Source organism: Anolis sagrei, chromosome 13 (assembly GCF_037176765.1).
Source record: "Anolis sagrei isolate rAnoSag1 chromosome 13, rAnoSag1.mat, whole genome shotgun sequence".
Taxonomy (NCBI): Eukaryota; Metazoa; Chordata; class Lepidosauria; order Squamata; family Dactyloidae; genus Anolis; species Anolis sagrei.
The window spans coordinates 13,788,960-13,809,304 of NC_090033.1; the positions used below are offsets into that span (position 1 = coordinate 13,788,960).

Consider the following 20,345-nt stretch of genomic DNA (forward strand, 5'->3'; position numbering starts at 1 on the left):
ATAGATGAATGCTTGGAAGGATGGATAGATGTTTGGATGGATGGGTGGGTGGATGTTTGGATAGATGGATAGATGTTTGGATGGATGGATAGATGCTTGGATGGATGGATGGATGGATAGATGGATGGATGTATAGATTGATGGGTGGATGTTTGGATGGATGTATAGTTGGATGGATGTTTGGATGGATGGATGGATAGATGTATGGATGGATAGATGAATGCTTGGAAGGATGGATAAATGTTTGGATGGATGGGTGGGTGGATGTTTGGATAGATGGATAGATGTTTGGATGGATGGATGTATGAGTAAATGGATAGATGGATGGATGTTTGGATGGATGGATGGATAGATGATGGAGGGATGGATAGGTGGATGGATACTACAGCACTGCATTTGGAGATCGCAGGGCGATGACCATGTGGGCAAAGGCCAAAGAAAAGATGGATGGACACCAACAATGAAGACATGTGTTCTGCCAACCTGAGACCTGATGATGCCCAACACAAAGCTCTGTGGAAACTATAGTCACAATGCCAACCCCTCAATGGGAAAATAGCTTAGTGAGAAGACAATAGCAGAATGTCACTTCCACAAAAATTTATGATAGAACCAGTTAGAAGAAGGAGCGCAAGCGGTCTCTGCAAGGAGGAGCCTGGCTTTCCCAGCATTGATATTACTGGGGTTTTGGGGAGCAAACGGCACGCACCGATCTTGTGGAAAAGCTCAGGAAGCTGGACCTCAACTTTCTCCCGCTGGAACATATGGTATTCGGCTTGTTCACAGATGGGAGGGATGAGGTTGAATTGCCGCGCCACCGAATAGGCTTCCTGCAGGGAAGACAAGACATCACCAAAGTGAGGATGCGGAAAGGTCAAATCAATATATGCATACTAAATATATACATACTAGCCATCCCTTGCCGCACACTGCTGTGGCCCACTCTGTGTCTATTTGTTTTGTGTGTGTATATATGTGTGTTTGCATTTATATATGTGGTTTTGCACATGTGTTGTAATGTATTTTTTTAAGTCTCTTCTGTTGTGTTTTCCCTTGTTTTTATGAGTGATCGTCACTCGTTGGCCTGATAGCTGGATTGTGTCCAAATTTGGTACCAATTCGTCCAGTGGTTTTTGAGTTATGTTAATCCCACAAATAAACATTACATTTTTATTTATACAGATATACACACACTCACAACACATATACACAGACTGGGCCACAGCAATGAGTGCCAGGGGACGGCTAGTATAACATACTATAATATGCTGTAGGATGTCCACAGAGGCGGCCTAGATAATTTTCAACGGTAAGTAAATAGTATTTTGCCCCCCCCCCCCAAACCAATCACTGATATATATTTTCTGTTCGTCGTGGGAGTTCTGTGTGCCACAACCAACCAATCATTGATATATATTTTCCGTTTGTCGTGGGAGTTCTGTGTGCCATATTTGGTTCAATTCCATCATTGGTGGAGTTCAGAATGCTCTCTGATTGTAGGTGAACTATACATCCCAGTAACTACACTTGCTGCACTAGCTCCCTTGCCTGCCCACTTTGGGTCCGGAGGCTTTGGGTGCCTGAAGACCCCGGCGTGTGCACCAAAAGTCACCTCTTCTCCTGACTTTGTCCTCAGCCATTGGGACCAAGAGAGAGAGAGAGAGAGAGAGAGAGAGAGGTGGAGATGCCCAACTTTCCTGAAGGTAGGCACAAAAACAAAGGAGGGAGCGGAGGTGGGAGATACCTCCAGCCGGAGGGGCGCTCTCTCTCTCTCTCTTGGTCCCAATGGCTGAAGAGAAAGTCAGGAAAAGAGGCGACTTTTGGTGCGCACGCTGGGGTCTTCAGACACGCCTCTGGACCCGAAGAGGGCCAGGCGCGGCGGCTCCGCCCCTTGGCCCACCCACGGATTGGGGAGAGGAGAGGAGGCGGGTGGAGCGCCGGAGGATCGGGAAAGGGAGCTGGTCATGGGGAAGGGATCGAACGCGGAGAACGATTGAGTGCCGGCTCTGCTCGCACACCCGGTGGCCAGGTGGAACAGGAACGAGAGGGGCTAGGCGAGGCTCAAGGGCCCGGCCCCTTTGGGAAGAGGATCGCCCGGCAGCGAGGCAAGAAAACCGTGGCTCTCCCCGGACTGCTAGAGGTGTTGTGAGCTGAGGGAGCGCTCCTCAAGTGGCGGTTGAGGGGCATTTACAGAAGCGCCTCTACGCCCCTGGCAAAAAAAAAAAGTGTTCTGCAACCGCTTACTTCGCGTAATGGACAAGCCGCCCCTGGATGTCCCTCCTGTAAAAACAAAGTTTGTGCAATTTAACGTTTTTTCCCCATGTTTTTATGACAGAACCAAATTAGGAAACGACATTGATCACCCAGGAACAAAAAAAGCCAGAGTATATATCGTTTTCCGTGTGGGCAGTTTCCAGATCTGGTCAGCGGCATCCGAAAACAGGCACAAATCTCTCCAGGGCAGCACAAAAGGACAGATGGAAGAGCAGATTGAACCGCACTTGCGAGAGTCCCTTTTTGCTTGCAACGACAAAGGTCCCTTCGTGGTCGCCAATCGGGATTCTTGCCGGATTGACAGATTCCTCCCTCTCCGCACCTGACTCCATATCCACCCTCCTCCTTTTCATGAGATCTGAGCAGCGGCTAATGAAGCAGAAACACATCTGCAAGCAACACACGGCGCCGGAGCACCGCTGTCTCTTCGCATCAGGCTGAGATGTTTTGCCTCCAGACCTCCGGCCTCATAGGCAACCGCTAAGGCTTTCGTGCAGAACAACCGGATCAAACCATCTTGCAGACCCAGCAAGAGATGCCGCTCTCCTCTAATTGTTTGAAAGCGGCTAGACATCAATTTCCCGTTGTGAAGGGAAACACTGTCAACTCTCATTCAGACATCCAGATCCCTTTCAAATGGAATATATATATATATATACTAGCTGTCCCCAGCCACGCTTTGCTGTGGCCTCAGTCTGGTTCCTTAGAATCACAGAATCGAAGAGTTGGAAGTAACCTCATGGGCCATCTAGTCCAACCCCCTGCCAAGAAGCAGGAATATTGCATTCAAATCACCCCTGACAGATGGCCATCCAGCCTCTGTTTAAAAGCTTCCAAAGAAGGGGCAGAGAGTTCCACTGCTGAACGGCTCTCACAGTCAGGAAGTTCTTCCTCATGTTCAGATGGAATCTCCTCTCTTGTAGTTTGAAGCCATTGTTCCGCATCCTAGTCTCCAAGGAAGCAGAAAACAAGCTTGCTCCCTCCTCCCTGTGGCTTCCTCTCACATATTTATACATGGCTATCATATCCCCCTTCAGCCTTCTCTTCTTCAGGCTAAACATGCCCAGTTCCCTAAGCCGCTCCTCATAGGGCTTGTTCTCCAGATCCTTGATCATTTGAGTCGCCCTCCTCTGGACACATTCCAGCTTGTCAATATCTCTCTTGAATTGTGGTGCCCAGAATTGGACACAATATTCCAGGTGTGGTCTAACCAAAGCGGAATAGAGGGGTAGCATGACTTCCCTGGACCTAAACACTATGCTCCTCTTGATGCAGGCCAAAATCCCATTGGCTTTTTTTGCCACCACATCACATTGTTGGCTCATGTTTAACTTGTTTTCCACGAGGACTCCAAGATCTTCCTTCCCTACATCTTTCCTTCCTTATCAACCACACCCCTTTTCTGTCCCTTCTTCATTCTCTTCTTTTCTTCTCTCCTTCCTTCCTTCCCCCCTGCTTTCATTCCTTCCCTCTTTTTCTTTCCTTTTCTCCTTCCTTCCTTCTTTCCCTCTCTTTTACATTCCTTCCCCACTTTTTCTTTCCCTTCATCTTTCTCTTTCTTACTTCTCTACCTCTTTCCTTCCTCTCAAAGCTGCTATGGCCAGCTCTTTCCCTTGAGCAGGAGGGTGTGGGGTCAGTGGAGTTGCTTATTGAGCATATTGAGCCATGCAGGAGTAATTAAAAATCGAAACGAATTTTTCAATTTATTTCCTAATTGTTTCGTAATTGGTTCGAAATCTTTTTGAAATTGTTTCGTTATTATATCCGTATGTCTGGTGCAAGTTTTATAGTTGTTGTTTGATTTATCAGTGATAAAAAAATATAATTATCACACCAACAGTCAACAACAGAGGGAGAGGGAAGCTTCAGAAGTTCCCCCTGTCCCATTTGGAGGGTTTTTTAGTGTATTGCGCAATCGCGTCCGCCATTAACGAATCAATTCGACATTTACGAAATTTTGTAAATAACGAAAAAAATTTAAAGAAAAATTCGGAATTCTTTTAAAAAACAAAATGCAATGGACCCCCTAAAAACGAAACGAGTTTAGAAACAAATTTTTCCGTTGTTACCCAGGCCTAGTGTATATTGATTCAAACACATTTATAAAGTAATGACCGGCATCTATTTCTTTGAAAAGGGATAGTAGATAATTCCAATTAATGCTATCAAAAGCCTTCTCGGCGTCTAAAAATGTCAATGCCAATTCTCTTTGGTTGTTAGCTTCATAGAATCTGAGAAGGTCAATGATTGTCCATACATTCTCTTTACTACTTCTGTTGGGGAGGAAACCAGTTTGGTTTTCTTTGATCCAGGTTTTGAGGAGTGATTTGAGTCTTTCTGCGGGAATGTGTGCGAAGATTTTGTAATCTAGGTTCAGTAGAGAGATTGGGCAAAGCACCAGCGCCCCCTAGTTTTGTAAGTACTAGGTTTGGGTAACCACGGAAAAATTTGGTTCTAAACTCGTTTTGTTTTTAGGGGGCCCTTACATTTCGTTTTTTAAAAATAATTCCGAAATTTTCCTTTTAAAAATTTTGAAATATACGAAATTTAGTATAATTACGAATTGATTCGTTAATGGCGAACGCAATTGCGCAATATGCTAAAAAAACCTCCAAATGGGACAGGGGAAACTTCTGAAGCTTCCCTCTCCCTCTGTTGTTGACTGTTCGTGTGATAAAACAAACAACAACTATAAAACTTGCACCAGACATGTGAAAATAATTACGAAATAATTACGAAATAATTACAAAATAATTACGAAGTAATTACAAAATAATTACGATATAAATTGAAAAAATTGTTTCGAATCTAATTTACTCCTCACACTATTCCTGCATGGCTCAATATTGGATCGTAAGCTAATTTAAATACGAATTAATAACGAATTACAAAATTAACGAACGAAACCGCCCAAGCCTAGTAAGTACCTTAGAACCATTTAGAACCATGCCCATGCCTACTACGGGCTAATCAATAACATTATTATTATTACAAGGGATATCAATCTTTTTATCGACTGATTTTTAGAATTGTTTTAAAAATTGCTTTGGAGGCGTCCCGTTCCAATTAGCAATCCAGAGATTTGTATTGACCAATCATACAAATCTCCGAATTACGAAACAGATCTCCGAAGCATTCGAGCAGCCCTAAGAACTAGAATTTTTTTAGAATTTTTTTTTAGAATTTTTTTTGCAAAGTTTTCATGTGTGTTTGTGCGGTGATGCGGCCTCGAGATTCGAGAGGAGACTAAGAAATAAAATTATCATTATCATTATCATTATTTGTAATTCCTTCGGAACATGGCTGTGCATTCGGCATTACCATAATCTCCATGGAGCTCCATCGCGATGTCCCCCAATACATGGCCATGCCTTGGTTGATGACGTGGGTCATCGCCCGGACCGTCTCTGCAAGAAAGAAAACAAGAGCGAGAGAGAAAAAAACAAAAAACAAGAGACGCTTAGAGAGGCAAGAGCAGCGAGCGGAGCCGTCCGGTCGAATTAAGGCCATGACGACACCAAACGGGAAACAACTCAAATGTGAAACCAAAAACGAGGAGAAAGCGGACGGGTTTTCCGACTACTCAAGACATCTTGCAAGCAGCGTTAATCCAGGTTAGAAAGGAAGGATGGAGCGAATGAACGAACGAATGAGAGCTTTCCGGATGTGTTTGCGGAGGGGCTTCTATTTGGGAGGAAAATGACAACTATGGAAAAGAAAAGAAACCAAGTAGACGGACAAAGATGGAAGGCGGTCACGTCGGATGGAGGAGGCATGAAGGGAAGCAGGCGCCGAAGGCCGGACACCTGGAGGCGTCCTCTTCTTGGGACTTGATTGGCAGCAAGTCAAGTGGTGTGTTTGTGTGTGTATATATATTACACACACACACCTGTGTAATGATGTCCAAAGTGAGAGAAAGAACGCTTGTCTGTTGAAAACAAGTGTGAATGTTGCAATTAGTGAGCATGAATAGCATTAAGTAGCCCTGAAGCTACAAAGACAATCGGTGAGAGTAGCTACATAGGGGTAGCCATGCTGTTTTGGCCTGGAGGCACCCTGTTTGGGAGGTGTTCACTGGCACTTGGTTGTTTGCTGTCTGGAGTTTCCTTATTTCTGAGCAGTGCTCTTTATTTACTGTCTTGATTCTGGTGTGGGTTTTTTTGTGAGTACCCTGAAGCTGCAAAACCAATCAGTGAGGGTATTTACATAGAAGTAGCCACCTCTGTTTGGGACGTGTTCACTGGCACTTGGTTGTTTGCTGTCTGGAGTTCCCCTGTTTCTGAGTGGTGTTCTTTCTTTACTGTCTTGATACTGGTGTGGGTATTTTTTGTGAGTACCCTGAAGCTGCAAAGCCAATCAGTGAGGGTACCTGCATAGAAGTAGCCATGCTGTTTTGGCCTGGAGGCACCCTGTTTGGAAGGTGTTCACTGGCACTTGGTTGTTTACTGTCTGGTTTCCCTGTTTCTGAGTGGTGTTCTTTATTTATTCTCTTGATTCTGGTGTGGGTATTTTTTGTGAGTACCCTGAAGCTGCAAAACCAATCAGTGAGGGTACCTGCATAGAAGTAGCCATGCTGTTTTGGCCTGGAGGCACCCTGTTTGAGAGGTGTTCAATGGCACTTGGTTGTTTACTGTCTGGTTTCCCTGTTTCTGAGTGGTGTTCTTTATTTATTCTCTTGATTCTGGTGTGGGGTTTTTTTTGGTGAGTACCCTGAAGCTGCAAAACCAATCAGTGAGGGTACCTGCATAGAAGTAGCCATGCTGTTTTGGCCTGGAGGCACCCTCTGTTTGGGAGGAATTCATTGGCACTTGGTTATTTCCCTTTTTCTGAGAGGTGTTCGTTATTTACTGTCTTGATTCTGGTGTGGGTTTTTTGTGAGTACCCTGAAGCTGCAAAGCCAATCAGTGAGGGTAGCTACACAGAGGTAGCCATGCTGTTTTGGCCTGGAGGCACCCTCTGTTTGGGAGGTGTTCACTGTCTTGACTCTGGTTGTTCACTGTCTGGGGTTCTACTGTTTCTGAGTGGTGTTCTTTATTTACTGTCTTGATTCTGGTGTTTTTTAAAAAAATAATATTCTGTGTCTAGTTTGGTTCATCAATGGATCAGGTTAGTTCACAGAACCAACACAAGAGTATTGTTACTTGGGTACAGAATATTATTTACAAACACAGAAATGCTGGGCAACTCCGACAACCACTGTGTCATACTACACAGAGAAGCCATTAAATCCATAAGAAACACATGGCCAATTTCAACAGAAAGGTGGAAACCATGTGAATGGAAAAAAAATCTGGTGACCAGGATTAAAAAAACAAAACACCACAATCAAAACAGTAAATAAAGAACCCCACTCAGAAACAAGGAATTCCAGACAGCAAACAACCAAGTGCCAGTGAAACCTACGAGCTGAGTCGCCTACAGGCTGAGAAAAGCGGGATACAAATACAGAAAACAAACAAATAAATAAATAAACAAACAAACACTAGCATCGAAACAGTAAATAAAGAAACAGGGAAATTCCAGACAGCAAATAACCAAGTGCCAGTGAAACCTACGATCTGAGTCGCCTACAGGCTGAGAAAAGCGGGATACAAATACAGAAAACAAATAAATAAACAAACAAACAAACACTACCATCGAGACAGTAAATAAAGAAACAGGGAAATTCCAGATAGCAAACAACCAAGTGCCAGTGAACACCTACGGGCTGAGTCGCCTACGAGCTGAGAAAGGCGGTATACAAATACAGAAAGTAAACAAACAAACAAACAAACACTAGCACCAAGACAGTAAATAAAGAAACAGGGGAATTCCAGACAGCAAACAACCAAGTGCCAGTGAACACCTACGGGCTGAGTCGCCTACGAGCTGAGAAATGCGGTATACAAATACAGAAAGTAAACAAACAAACAAACAAACACTACCATCGAGACAGTAAATAAAGAAACAGGGGAATTCCAGACAGCAAACAACCAAGTGCCAGTGAACACCTATGGGCTGAGTCACCTACGGGCTGAGAAAGACGGTATACAAATACAGAAAATAAATAAATAAACAAACAAACAAACAAACACTAGCATCGAGACAGTAAATAAAGAAACAGAGGAATTCCAGACAGCAAACAACCAAGTGCCAGTGAACACCTACGGGCTGAGTCGCCTATGGGCTGAGAAAGGCGGGATACAAATACAGAAAATAAATAAATAAACAAACAAACACTAGCATTGAGATAGTAAATAAAGAAACGGGGGAATTCCAGACAGCAAACAACCAAGTGCCAGTGAACACCTCCCAAACAGAGGGTGCCTCCAGGCGAAAACAGCATGGCTACCTTTATGTAGGTACCCTCACTGATTGGTTTTGCAGCTTCAGGATACTCACAAAAAAACACACAAACCAGAATCAAGACAGTAAATAAAGAGCACTGCTCAGAAACAGGGGAACTCCAGACAGCAAACAACCAAGTGCCAGTGAACACCTTCCAAATGGAGGCTACCTCCAGTAGAAAATAGCCAGATTCCCTCTATGCAAATATCTTCACCAATGGACTTTGTAGACTTCATGGCTACTCAATACTAATTGCAACATTCACACTTGCTTCAACGGACAAGGGTCCTTTTTTTCCAACCAACTATTCCACAGTTATAGATACACTCCACTTGCCTCATTTTCATCAGATCTTATGAAGACGCCATTAGTCACAGATGCAGGTGAAACATCAGGAGGAAACACTGCCGGAACATGGCCATATAAGTTTGGAAAAACTCACAACAACCTAGTTAGTCACACTGTCTTGGCTTGGGAGATAGCCAGAGGGAAAAAGCCCTTCCGAACAATGCTCGTCAAGGGAAAACCTGCCGTAAATCGCCGTCCGTCGGAATCATCTCGAGGGCTTGTGCACAACAGTTTTCAATGCCCTCGGGGTTAAAATTACTTGCAAACTAGAAATCGCTCCTTGTGCATTTTGTACAAGCAACCGGGCACAATATGGACAAAGCTTGGTCTCAGTTGGATTTGTGAGATTAGCGTAAAGGCAAGGCCGTAAGCCTAAACATCCCGAGCAAAAGATCCTTCAAGCCAGAATATATATATATATATATATATTAGGCTTGGGTAACCACAGAAAAATTTGGTTCTAAATTCGTTTTGTTTTTAGGGGGGCGTTGCGTTTCGTTTTTTTTAAATAATTCTGAAATTTTCCTTTAAAAAATTTCGAAATTTACGAAATTTCGTAAAATTACGAATCGATTCGTTAATGGCGGACGAGATGGCGTAATATGCTAAAAAAAAGCTCCAAATGGGGACAGGGGGAACTTCTGAAGCTTCCCTCTCCCTCTGTTGTTGACTGTTGGTGTGATAAAACACACAACAACTATAAAACTTGCTCCAGACATGCGAAAATAATAGGGCTGGGCGGTTTCGTTTCGTAATTTCGTAATTCGTTAAAAATTCGTGATTTTTTTTGATAACGAAGCGATATTGAACCATTCAAGAGCAACTAAAAAACGAAACGAATTTTTCCAATTCGTTTCGGAATTGTTTCGTAATTGTTTCGTTATTGATTCGTTATTGATTCGTAAATGTTTCGTTATTATTTCCGCATGTCTGGTGCAAATTTTAGGGTTGCTGTTTGTTTTCTCAGTGAAAAAAAATATAATTATCACACCAACAGTCAACATCAGAGGGAGAGGGAAGCTTCAGAAGTTTTTTTAGCGTATTGCGCGATCGCGGCCGCCATTTATGAATCGATTCGTAATCGATTCGTAATTGTTTTATGATTTCCAAAATTTCATAAATATCGAACTTTTTTTAAGGAAAATTTCAGAATTCTTTTAAATAACGGAATTCTTTTAAATAAATTTTTTTAAAGAAAATTTCGGAATTCTTTTAAATAACAAAATGCAAAAACTCCCTAAAAACAAATCGAGTTTAGAAACAATTTTTTCCGTGTTTGGACAGCCCTAGAAAATAATTACGAAATAATTACGAAATAATTTCGAAATAAATTGAAAAAAATGTTTCGAATCTTTATTACTCCTCACACAATTCCTGCATGGCTCAATATTGGATCGTAAGCGAATTTGAATACGAATTAATAACGAATTACGAAATTAACGAACGAAACCGCCCAAGCCTAATATATATATATATATATATATCATGCCAAGATGCAGGCTGGTAAACAGAATGATATATATACATGATGTATGTATACATCCCCCATGCATTGGTTTGCCACAGAGTCTCCAAAACCGTTCCATTCAGTTTTCAAGAATTACCGAAAAGTGACAACTGGAAATTCAACTCCCTTTTTTCGGTCTTTGGACAAAAGGAAGGCAATTTCGAATGGAGCCATGCATGGGAGATCCGCTTTGGGTTTTAGTGCGAACCGCATCATCACGTTACGTTAATTGTTGGATTCTGTGAGCCGATTTGGTGCCCAAGCCTGGGAAATGTCTAAAATATAAATAATATGGATGTATAATATTCCCATTATATAGGTTCCAGTAAGTAAAGTTCAGAATAAAACCCAAAGCAGATTTAATAACACTAAGTAACAGGATGACTTTTGTTCCTGGATGATAAATATCATTTCCTATGTTGGTTCCATCATAAAAAAGCATGGGAGAAGTTTATTAAATTGCCAAAATATAATATAATATAATATAATATAATATAATATAATATAATATAATATAATATAATAATATAATATAATATGGTTATTGCAAATTGTTATATAATTGTATTTATTACTATACTAGCTTTACCCGCCAACTTTCTCTCCCTCTTTCTCTCCTTCTTTCACTCCTTCCTTCATTTCCTTTTCTTCTTTCCTTTCTTCCTTTTCTACCTGTTTACTTCCTTCCTTAGCTTTTTGCTCCCATCCTTCCTTCTCTTTATTTCTTTCCTTCCCTCCCTCTTTCTTTCCTTCCTTTGCTCCTTCTTTCCTCCCTTCCCTTTTTTCTTTCCTTCTCTCCTCCTTCCTTCTCTTCCTCTTTCCTTCCTGCTCCCTTTTTACTTTCCTTCCTCTTTCTCTCCTTTCTTCCCTCTCTATCTCTTTCCTTCCTTCCTTCGCTCTTGACTTCCAGACTTCCTTTTCTTTCTTTCTTTTCTTCCCTCCCTTTCTGTTCTTCCTTCGCTTTTTTCCCTCTCGTCCCCTTCCCAAATTCCCCTTCCTTTCTTCATACACCTTCCCCTTCCTTTTCTTCTTTTTTCTATCTTTCTTTCCTTTCCTCCTTCCTTCCTTTCTCCCTTCTTTCCCATCCTCCTTCTCTCTCTTTATTCTTTCTTTCCTACCTTTCTTCTTTCGTATACCTTCTCAACTTCTCCTTCCTTCCTTCATACACCTTCCCTCCCTCCCTCCCTTTCCTTCCTTTCTCCGTTCTTTCCCATCCTCCTTCTCTCCCTTTCTTCTTTCTTTCCTTCCTTTCTTCTTTCATATACCTTCTCAACTTCTCCTTCCTTACTTCCTTCATACACCTTCCCTCCTTTCTTCTTCCTTCCTTCCTTCTTTCCCATCCTCCTTCTCTCCCTTTCTTCTTTCTTTTCTTCCTTTCTTGTTTCATATACCTTCTCAACTTCTCCTTCCTTCCTTCCTTCCTACCTACACCTTCCCTTCCCCTTCCCACTTTCCTTCTCTTTCCTTCTTTCCTTGCTATTTACACCCCTTCCCCTCATTTCTGTCCTTCCTTTCCTCTCCCGCTTCCTTCCCTCCTTCTTCTTTCTCATCAATGGTGGAGCCAGACGGCGGTGTGTGGGGGCGGCCTGGGCCGGGCGTTGCGGTGGCCGATGGGCTGTCCTCGGCAGAGCCTGGCCCCCAGTGAGCACAGCCGGCAGAGCTCCAACTCCCAGGCCGGGGCTTCAGTGTCAGCGGGTAGGCCGCTTTCTAGAACTACAGTTCCCAGAGTGCATTGCGTGTGTGCAGTGTGCGCTTTCCCCTCCCTCCTCGCCCGATGCGCGGCTTTTCTGCTTCCTCCCACCGCTGCCACCGTGGCCGTGCATGGGACAAGGAAGAAGGAGAGCAAGCGTGCGGAAAAGCCTACCGCAGGGGTTCCCCAACTCCCCTGCCACCGCTGAGGACAGCCTGTGCTCCGCGAGTGGGGGGGAGGGAATGACAGAAAGACTGGGTGGCCATCTGTCAAATTGACCAGTAGCGGCTGCATTTCTCACCTTCGGCTTATACTCGAGTCAATAAGATTTCCGAGTTTTTTGTGGTAAAATTAGGTGCCTGGCTTATATTCGGGTCGGCTTATACTTGAGTATATACAGTAATACAAAAATTAATATATATATATTAGGCTTGGGCGGTTTCGTTCATTAATTTCGTAATTCGTTATTAATTCGTATTTAAATTAGCTTACGATCCAATATCGAGCCATGCAGGAATAGTGTGAGGAGTAACTTAGATTAGAAACAATTTTTTCAATTTATTTCGTAATTATTTCGTAATTATTTCGTAATTATTTTTGCATGTCTGGTGCAAGTTTTATAGTTGTTGTTTGTTTGATCACACCAACAGTCAACAACAGAGGGAGAGGGAAGCTTCAGAAGTTCCCCCTGTCCCATTTGGAGGGTTTTTTTTAGCATATTGCGCAATCGCGTCCGCCATTAACGAAACGATTCGAAATTAACGAAATTTCGTAAATAACAAAACTTTGAAATCTCAAAATTTCGGAAGTATTTAGAATTTGGAAACGCTAGCGCCCCCTGGAAACGAATCGAGTTTAGAAACAAATTTTTCCGTGGTTACCCAGCCCTATCAGATAAGGAATATTCAGCACTGTATTTTTTTATTCCGTGCAAAATCCATGCAGTTTTCTGCGTAAAAACAATTTCTATGCCGTAGGCAGCATTTTCTGCACAGAAAGCATATTGTGCAATCGCGTCCGGCATTAACGAATCAATTCGTAATTATACGAAATTTCGTAAATTTCGAAATTTTTAAAAGGAAAATTTCGGAATTCTTTAAAAAAACGAAACGCGATGGACCCCTAAAAACGAAACGAGTTTAGAACCAATTTTTTCCGTGGTTACCCAAGCCTACTATCTACACATTAAAGACTATTACACACAAGACAAAAAAATAGGATTTGACTGGGATGAAAATATATGGGACAAATTTTTCCGTTGTTACCCAAGCCTAATATATATATATGTATTTTAAAAAACACATTGCAATTTGGGAAATGCCAGGCAATGCAAAAAAAACAAAACCCCCAAACAAACAAAAAAGAAACAAAAAAAATCCCAAAACAAAAAACGCAATTCCCAAATGTCGCAACGGCGCAATGCAGCCCCAAAACAGCAGCAAGCCTGCATGAACCAGAGCTCAGAGTTCGCCTCTTTAAATTGTAATAATAATGATAATAATAATAATAATTCCCCCTACAATCTCCATTTGGACGCAGCAGATGTGTCGCAACACAACAAAGGGAGGGGATTATGAGGTGATATGAATCGGGAAGGAACAAAACAGATTGTTTTGCGAGTATTACTTGCAAGATGTTTGCTAAAGGTTGGCTTGTACGTTTCTGGTCTACTGTTTGGATTATTCTTTTCGTCCCCCTTTGTTCTTTCTTTGCTTCCTTTTGGGCATTTTATGGAGAATTTCATCGTGTTTGTTTTCTTAAATATGGATATATATATAATATTTTGAAATAAAAATAAATAAAAGGATCGTCTGAGTTCCAGGAAGGAATGGGCTGCCAATAATAAATAAGGGGAATCGTCCAAAAAGCCAAAGGAAAGCGCACAGATTTGCTTTCTGGTTCCATAAAATGCCACTTTCGGATGCAGGGAGTCAGAATGGAGCAGAAGGGGCGCGCGGAGTACCTTCGATGATGAACGTTCGCGACTTGGAAGAGCTAAAAGAATTCCCTGGTGATAAAAGAAAGATTTGAGAGAGACCAGAGTTGACACGGTGGATTATCGGTGGGGGGATCTGGGCACGTTTCTTCCCCGCTCCCCATCACAACCCCGCTGGGGAGGCAAGGGCGTTGGGCCAAGTTGGCATGAAGGGCCCTGAAGTGATCCTCAAACTACGGCCCATGGGCTGAAAACAGCCCCAAAAGGGTATCTCTTCATCCCAAAGCGATCCTGAATCTATGGTCCGCGGGCCACATATAGCTCAAAAAGGCGTCCTCCTCATCCACGTAAGACCCACCAAGGTCTTTCCCCATCCCAAAATGGTCTTCAAACTATGGACTACAGCCAACAAACGACCCACCAAGGTCTCTCCCCATCTCAAAATGGTCTTCAAACTATGGTCTAGAGCCCACATACAACCCACCAAGGTCTCGCCCCATCCCAAAGTGGTCTTCAAACTATGGTCTACAGCCGACAAACGACCAACGACCAACCAAGGTCTTTCCCCATCCCAAATTGGTCTACAGCCCATGTAAGACCCACCAAGGTCTTTCCCCATTCCAAAGTGGTCTTCAAACTATGGTGTACAGCCGACAAACGACCCACCAAGGTCTTTTCCCATCCCAAATTGGTCTACAGCTGACAAATGACCCACCAAGGTATTTCCCCATCCCAAATTGGTCTACAGCCCACATATGACCCACCAAGGTCTCGCCCCATCCCAAAGTGGTCTTCAAACTATGGACTACAGCCCACATACAGCCCACCAAGGTCTCACCCCATCCCAAAGTGGTCTTCAAACTATGGTCTACAGCCGAGAAATTACCCACCAAGGTCTTTCCCCATCCCAAATTAGTCTACAGCCCACGTAAGACACACCAAGATCTCTCCCCAGCCCAAAGTGATCTTCAAACTATGGTCTACAGCCCACATAAGACCCACAAAGGTCTTTCCCCATCCCTAAGTGGTTTTCAAACGATGGTCTATAGCCTACATACGACCCACCAAGGTCTCTCCCCATCTCAAAGTAGTCTTCAAACTATGGTCTACAGCCCACATATGACCCACCAAAGTCTCTCCCCATCCCAAAGTGGTCTTCAAACTATGGTCTAAAGCCCACGTAAGACCCACCAAGGTCTTTCCCCATCCCAAAGTGGTCTCCAAATTATGGTCTACAGCCCACATAAGATGCACCAAGGCCTCTCCCCATGCCAAAATGGTCTTCAAACTATGGTCTACAGCCCACATACCACCCATCAAGGTCTCTCCCTGCCCCAAAGTGATTTTCAAACTACAGGATGCAGGCCACATACAGCCCACCAAGAGCTTTCCCCATACAAAAACATTCTTCAAACTATGGCCCATGGGCCACATATGCCCAAAAGGGTCTTTCCCCACCCCTAAGTGATCCTCAAGCTATGTCCTGTAGTCCACATACAACTTAAAAGGTTCTTCTCCATTCCCAAAGAATTCTTTGAACTATGGACCACATACGGCCCACCGAGGTCTTTCCCTATCCCAAAGCAGTCTTCAAACTACAGCCCGCATACAGCCCATAGTATTTCCTCATACCAAAGTGAGCCTCATATACAGCTCAACAAATATTTCCCCATCCCAAATCATTCTTTAAACTATGGGTCACATATGACCCACAGAGGTCTTTCCTTCACCCCAAAGTGGTCTTAAAGCTATGGGCTACATACGGCCCACCAAGGACTTCCCCTTCCCAAAGCAGTCTTTCTTCCATCCCAAGGTGATCTGCAAACTACAGGTCATGGGACGAATACAACCCGAGAAGGTCCTTCCCCATCCCAAAGCAATCTTCAAACTATAGGTCGTTTATGACCCATCAAGGTATTTCCCCCACCCAAAGTGGTCTTCAAACTAGGCTCACAGGCTGCATATGGCCTACCAAGGTCTTTCCCCATTCCAAAGTGGTCTTCAACCTATGGTCTACAGCCGACAAACGACCCACCAAGGTCTTTTCCCATCCCAAATTGGTCTACAGTCCGCGTAAGACCCACCAAGGTCTTTCCCCATCCCAAATTGGTCTACAGCCCACGTAAGACCCACCAAGGTCTTTCCCCATTCCAAAGTGGTCTTCAAACTATGGTGTACAGCCGACAAACGACCCACCAAGGTCTCTCCCCATCCCAAAGTGGTCTTCAAACTATCGTCTACAGCCCACATAAAACGCACCAAAGTCTCTCCCCATCCCAAAGTGGTCTTCAAACTATGGTCTACAGCCAAAAAATGACCCACCAAGGTCTTTCCCCACCCCAATTTGGTCTACAGCCCATGTAAGACCCACCAAGGTCTCTCCCCAGGCCAAAGTGATCTTCAAACTATGGTCTACAGCCGACAAACGACCCACCAAGGTCTCTCCCCATCTCAAAATGGTCTTCAAACTATGGTCTACAGCCCACATACAACCCACCAAGATCTTCAAACTTCAGACCATGGGACATACATAGCCCGAAAAGGTCCTTCCCCATCCCAACACAATCTTCAAACTACAGGCCACATACGACTCACCAAGGTCTTTCCCCATTCCCTGATCTTCAAACTACGGCCCACGGGCTGCATATGGCCAGGTCTTCCCCATCTCAAAGCAATCTTCAAGCAATGGGGCACAGGCCACATCTGGCCCCAAAAGGTCTTTCCCCACCACAAAGTGATCTTCAAACTATATGCTACAGGCTACATATAGCCCACCCAGGTCTTCCTCACCCCAAAGAAGTCTTCAAGCTATGGTCATGGGCCAGATATGGTCCACTAAGGGCTTTCCCCTACCTCAAAGCTTTCTTCAAGCAATGGGTCAAGGTCCTTCCCCATCTCAAAGCTATCTTCAAACTACAGGTTGCGTATGACCCACCAAGGTGTTTTCCCCACCCCAAAGCGGTCTTCAAACTTGGCTCACAGGCTGCATATAGCCCACCCAGGTCTACCTCACCCCAAATAAGTCTTCAAACTATGGTCATGGGCCAGATATGGTCCACCAAGGGCTTTCCCCTACCTCAAAGCTTTCTTCAAGCAAGGTCCTTCCCCATCCCAAAGCTATCTTCAAACTACAGGTCGCGTATGACCCACCAAGGTGTTTCCACATTCCAAAATAATCCTCTATGGGCGATCCTCAAGCTATGGTCCACGGGCCACGTATAGCTCAAAAAGATCTTTCCTCCACCCCAAAGCATTCTTTGAACTAAGGGCCACATATGGCCCGAGAAGTTCTTTCCACATCTCAGTGATCTTCAAACTATGGACTATACAGCCCAAAAAAAGTTTTCCCATCTTAAACCGATCTTCAAACTATGGATGCAGGCCACATATGGCCCACCCAGGTCTTTCCCTATCCCAAAGATGTTTTGGAACTATGGACATGTACAGACCCATATAGTGTTTCCTCACCCAAGACGTGAAAATCCGTGAAGTAGGGCCGAGTGTTCCTACTTTGCGGCGGCCTCCTCCTCGCCACCTCTGCTGCTTCCCTTTTTGGAGGTCCCTTCCTCGCCAAGCTGGGTGCCCAAGCCTGGTAAGGAAGGAGTGGGAAGCAACGGAGGGACGGGGAGGAGGATGCCACCGCCATGACCATGACCCATGTACAGACCCATATACAGTGTTTCCTCACTTATTGCGGGTGTTCCGTTCCAGGACCACCCATGATAAGTGAAAATCCGTGAAGTAGGGCCGAGTGTCCCTACTTTGCGGCGTCCTCCTCCTCGCCACCTCTGTTGCTCCCCGATTCGGAGGCTCCTTCCTTGCCAGGATGGGTACCCAAGCCTGGCGCCCAGCCTGGCGAGGAAGATGTGGGGAGTAGCGGAGGGACGGGGAGGAGGACGCCGCTACTGAGGCCCTCTTCGGTGGCAGCCTCCTCCTCGCTACCTCTGTTGCACCCCACCTCGGAGGCCCCTTCCTTGGCAGACTGGGCGCTCAAGCCTGGTGAGGAAGGAACGGGAAGCAGCGGACGAGGAAGAGGCCGCCCCGGCCCTATTCGGTGGCGACCTTCTCCTCCTTGCTGCCTCCGCTGCTCCCCTCCTTGGAGGACCCTTCCTCGCCAGGCTGGGCACCCAAGCCTGGTGCCCAGCCTGGCGAGGAAGGAGCGGAAAGCAGCAGAGGAAGAGGACGCTGCCACCAAGGCCTTCTTCAGCGGCAGCCTCCTCCTCCTCACCACCTCTGTTGCTCCCTGCTTCAGAGACCCCTTCCTTGCCAGGATGGGTGCCCAGCCTGGCGAAGAAGATATGCGGAGTAGTGGAGGGACAGGGAGGATGACGCCGCTACTGAGGCCCTCTTCAGCGGCAACCTCCTCCTCGCTACCTCTGTTGCACCCCACCTTGGAGGCCCCTTCCTTGCCAGACTGGTGAGGAAGGAGCGGGAAGCAGCGGACGAGGAAGAGGCCGCCGCGGCCCTATTCAGCAGCGACCTCCTCCTCCTTGCTGCCTCCGCTGCTCCCCTCCTTGGAGGACCCTTCCTCGCCAGGCTGGGCACCCAAGCCTGGTGCCCAGCCTGGCGAGGAATGAGCAAAAAGCAGTAGAGGAAGAAGACGCTGCCACCAAGGCCTTCTTCAGCGGCAGCCTCCTCCTCGCCACCTCTGTTGCTCCCCGCTTCGGAGGTCCCTTCTTTGCCAGACTGGGCGCCCAAGCCTAGTGCCTAACCTGGTGAGGAAGGACTGGGAAGCAACGGAGGGATGAGGAGGACGCCACCACCGAGGCTGCTCCTCTCCTTGGAGACCCGTTCCTCGCCAGGCTGGGAACGCTTGGGCACCCAGCCCGGCGAGGAAGGAATGGAGAGCAGCTATATAGTGTTACCTCACTGCTCCACGCAAGTGAACACTGTATTCCCATTCCAAAGTGGTCTTCAAACTACAGGCCGCAAGAGGTCTTTCCCTGCCCTAAATAGATCCTTGAATTACAGACACGGACCACATATGGCCCAAGAAAGTCCCCCACCCCAAAGAAGATCTCCAAATTATGGGCCGAATATCCCACTCCCACTCAACTTCAGACTTGCTACTACCTCTATTGGCGCCCGAAAACTATCGCCACCCTCGTCTTGTTCCTCAACTACTTTCCTCCATCTCCAAAATGGAGGGGTCCTCTGCAGAGCATTCTCGCTCCCTCCAAAACAAAGGGAGAAAGGAAAAGGAAGGAAGAGATGTAGGGAAAGAGGAGGAAGGAGAAAAGGAAGAAAGGGAGGTAGGAAACAGAGGAAAGGGAGAGAAGAAAGAGCAAAAGTAGAGAAGAGAGCGGGAAGGGATCCATAAAGGGTGGCGTGGTGGGCCAAACCTGGGTTTGTAGCTCTGAAATGCGGGCCACATTATTATTATTGTTGTTCTTGTTGAGTCCTATGCAAATCTCTCTTTCTTTCTTTTGGCCCCGGTCCCGTCTATAAAAACGGGAAACGCAACGACGCTTACTGTCATCTGGGGATGGATCCCTTTGCGGGCGGTTTTCCACTTCTAAGGCAGAACATTTGCAACCCAATCGCATGCATCCAGATGCGGGAGAAGTTGATTTTTGAGAGATCACAACTCCCAGGTTCGTTGTTACCCGTGGAGGCCGCCGGGCCCCCCGGACCTCAAACCGGCTGCGGACAACACCCAGGTATCATCGCCCCTCCCGCCCGGGAGGAGGAAGGCGGCCCGTTCGTCTCCGTCGGACGAAGCCACGGAAGAGCCCCCCAGGCCGAGGGGGCTTTGTCTGCATCGGGCCTTATTGCGCTCCACCTCCGGGCGCAGACCGGAACACCGACGGTGCGCCGCTCTCCCCTCGCTCCCCCTTTTTCGGCTGCGTTTCTCCGGGAAGAGTCCCGGAGACTATTTAGACGGGCGAGCGGGGCGTCTCGCAGAAATATTTTCGGACAGGGAAACGGGACGAAAAAGAGCCAACGTCGGGAAGCTATGCCTTACCTTCCATCGGCGTGTTGGGGTCCGGTCGGTTGGCGAACACCACATCCACATATTCCAGCTGCAGCCGCTCTAAGGAGGCTTTCAAACCTAGCGGAGAGCAAGGGAAAGGCGTCAAGACCACGTGTAAAGAAGTTGATTTTAAATTATATGACTTTAACTGTATTTGTGTTTGGATTGGTGGCACTAATGCTGGAGCGGCCTAGCTGAGAGGATTGCGTTACCATGGAGACAATGCTGTAGAGAAGTGGGAGGAGCTTAGAGGGGAGAGTTTGAAAAACGACAGTTTAAGTTCAGTCAG

The 20,345-nt window shown here is 45.7% G+C and overlaps 1 protein-coding gene across 7 annotated transcripts in view; it reads right to left on the reverse strand.

Moving 5' to 3' along the window:
- Positions 1-20,345, reverse strand: part of KCNAB2 (potassium voltage-gated channel subfamily A regulatory beta subunit 2) — a 122,564-nt gene that overhangs the window by 16,592 nt on the left and 85,627 nt on the right. For 4 of the 7 annotated variants that reach the window (XM_067472808.1, XM_067472806.1, XM_067472807.1 and 1 more), the window contains 4 exons: positions 20,048-20,134; positions 14,110-14,154; positions 5,596-5,681; positions 710-830 (listed from right to left, as the gene is read on the reverse strand). In XM_067472808.1, the coding sequence (XP_067328909.1) occupies positions 710-830; positions 5,596-5,681; positions 14,110-14,154; positions 20,048-20,134 (339 nt within the window). The remainder of the gene's footprint in view (positions 1-709; positions 831-5,595; positions 5,682-14,109; positions 14,155-20,047; positions 20,135-20,345) is intronic. The other 3 variants (XM_067472810.1, XM_067472809.1, XM_067472805.1) reach the window with 1 other exon arrangement.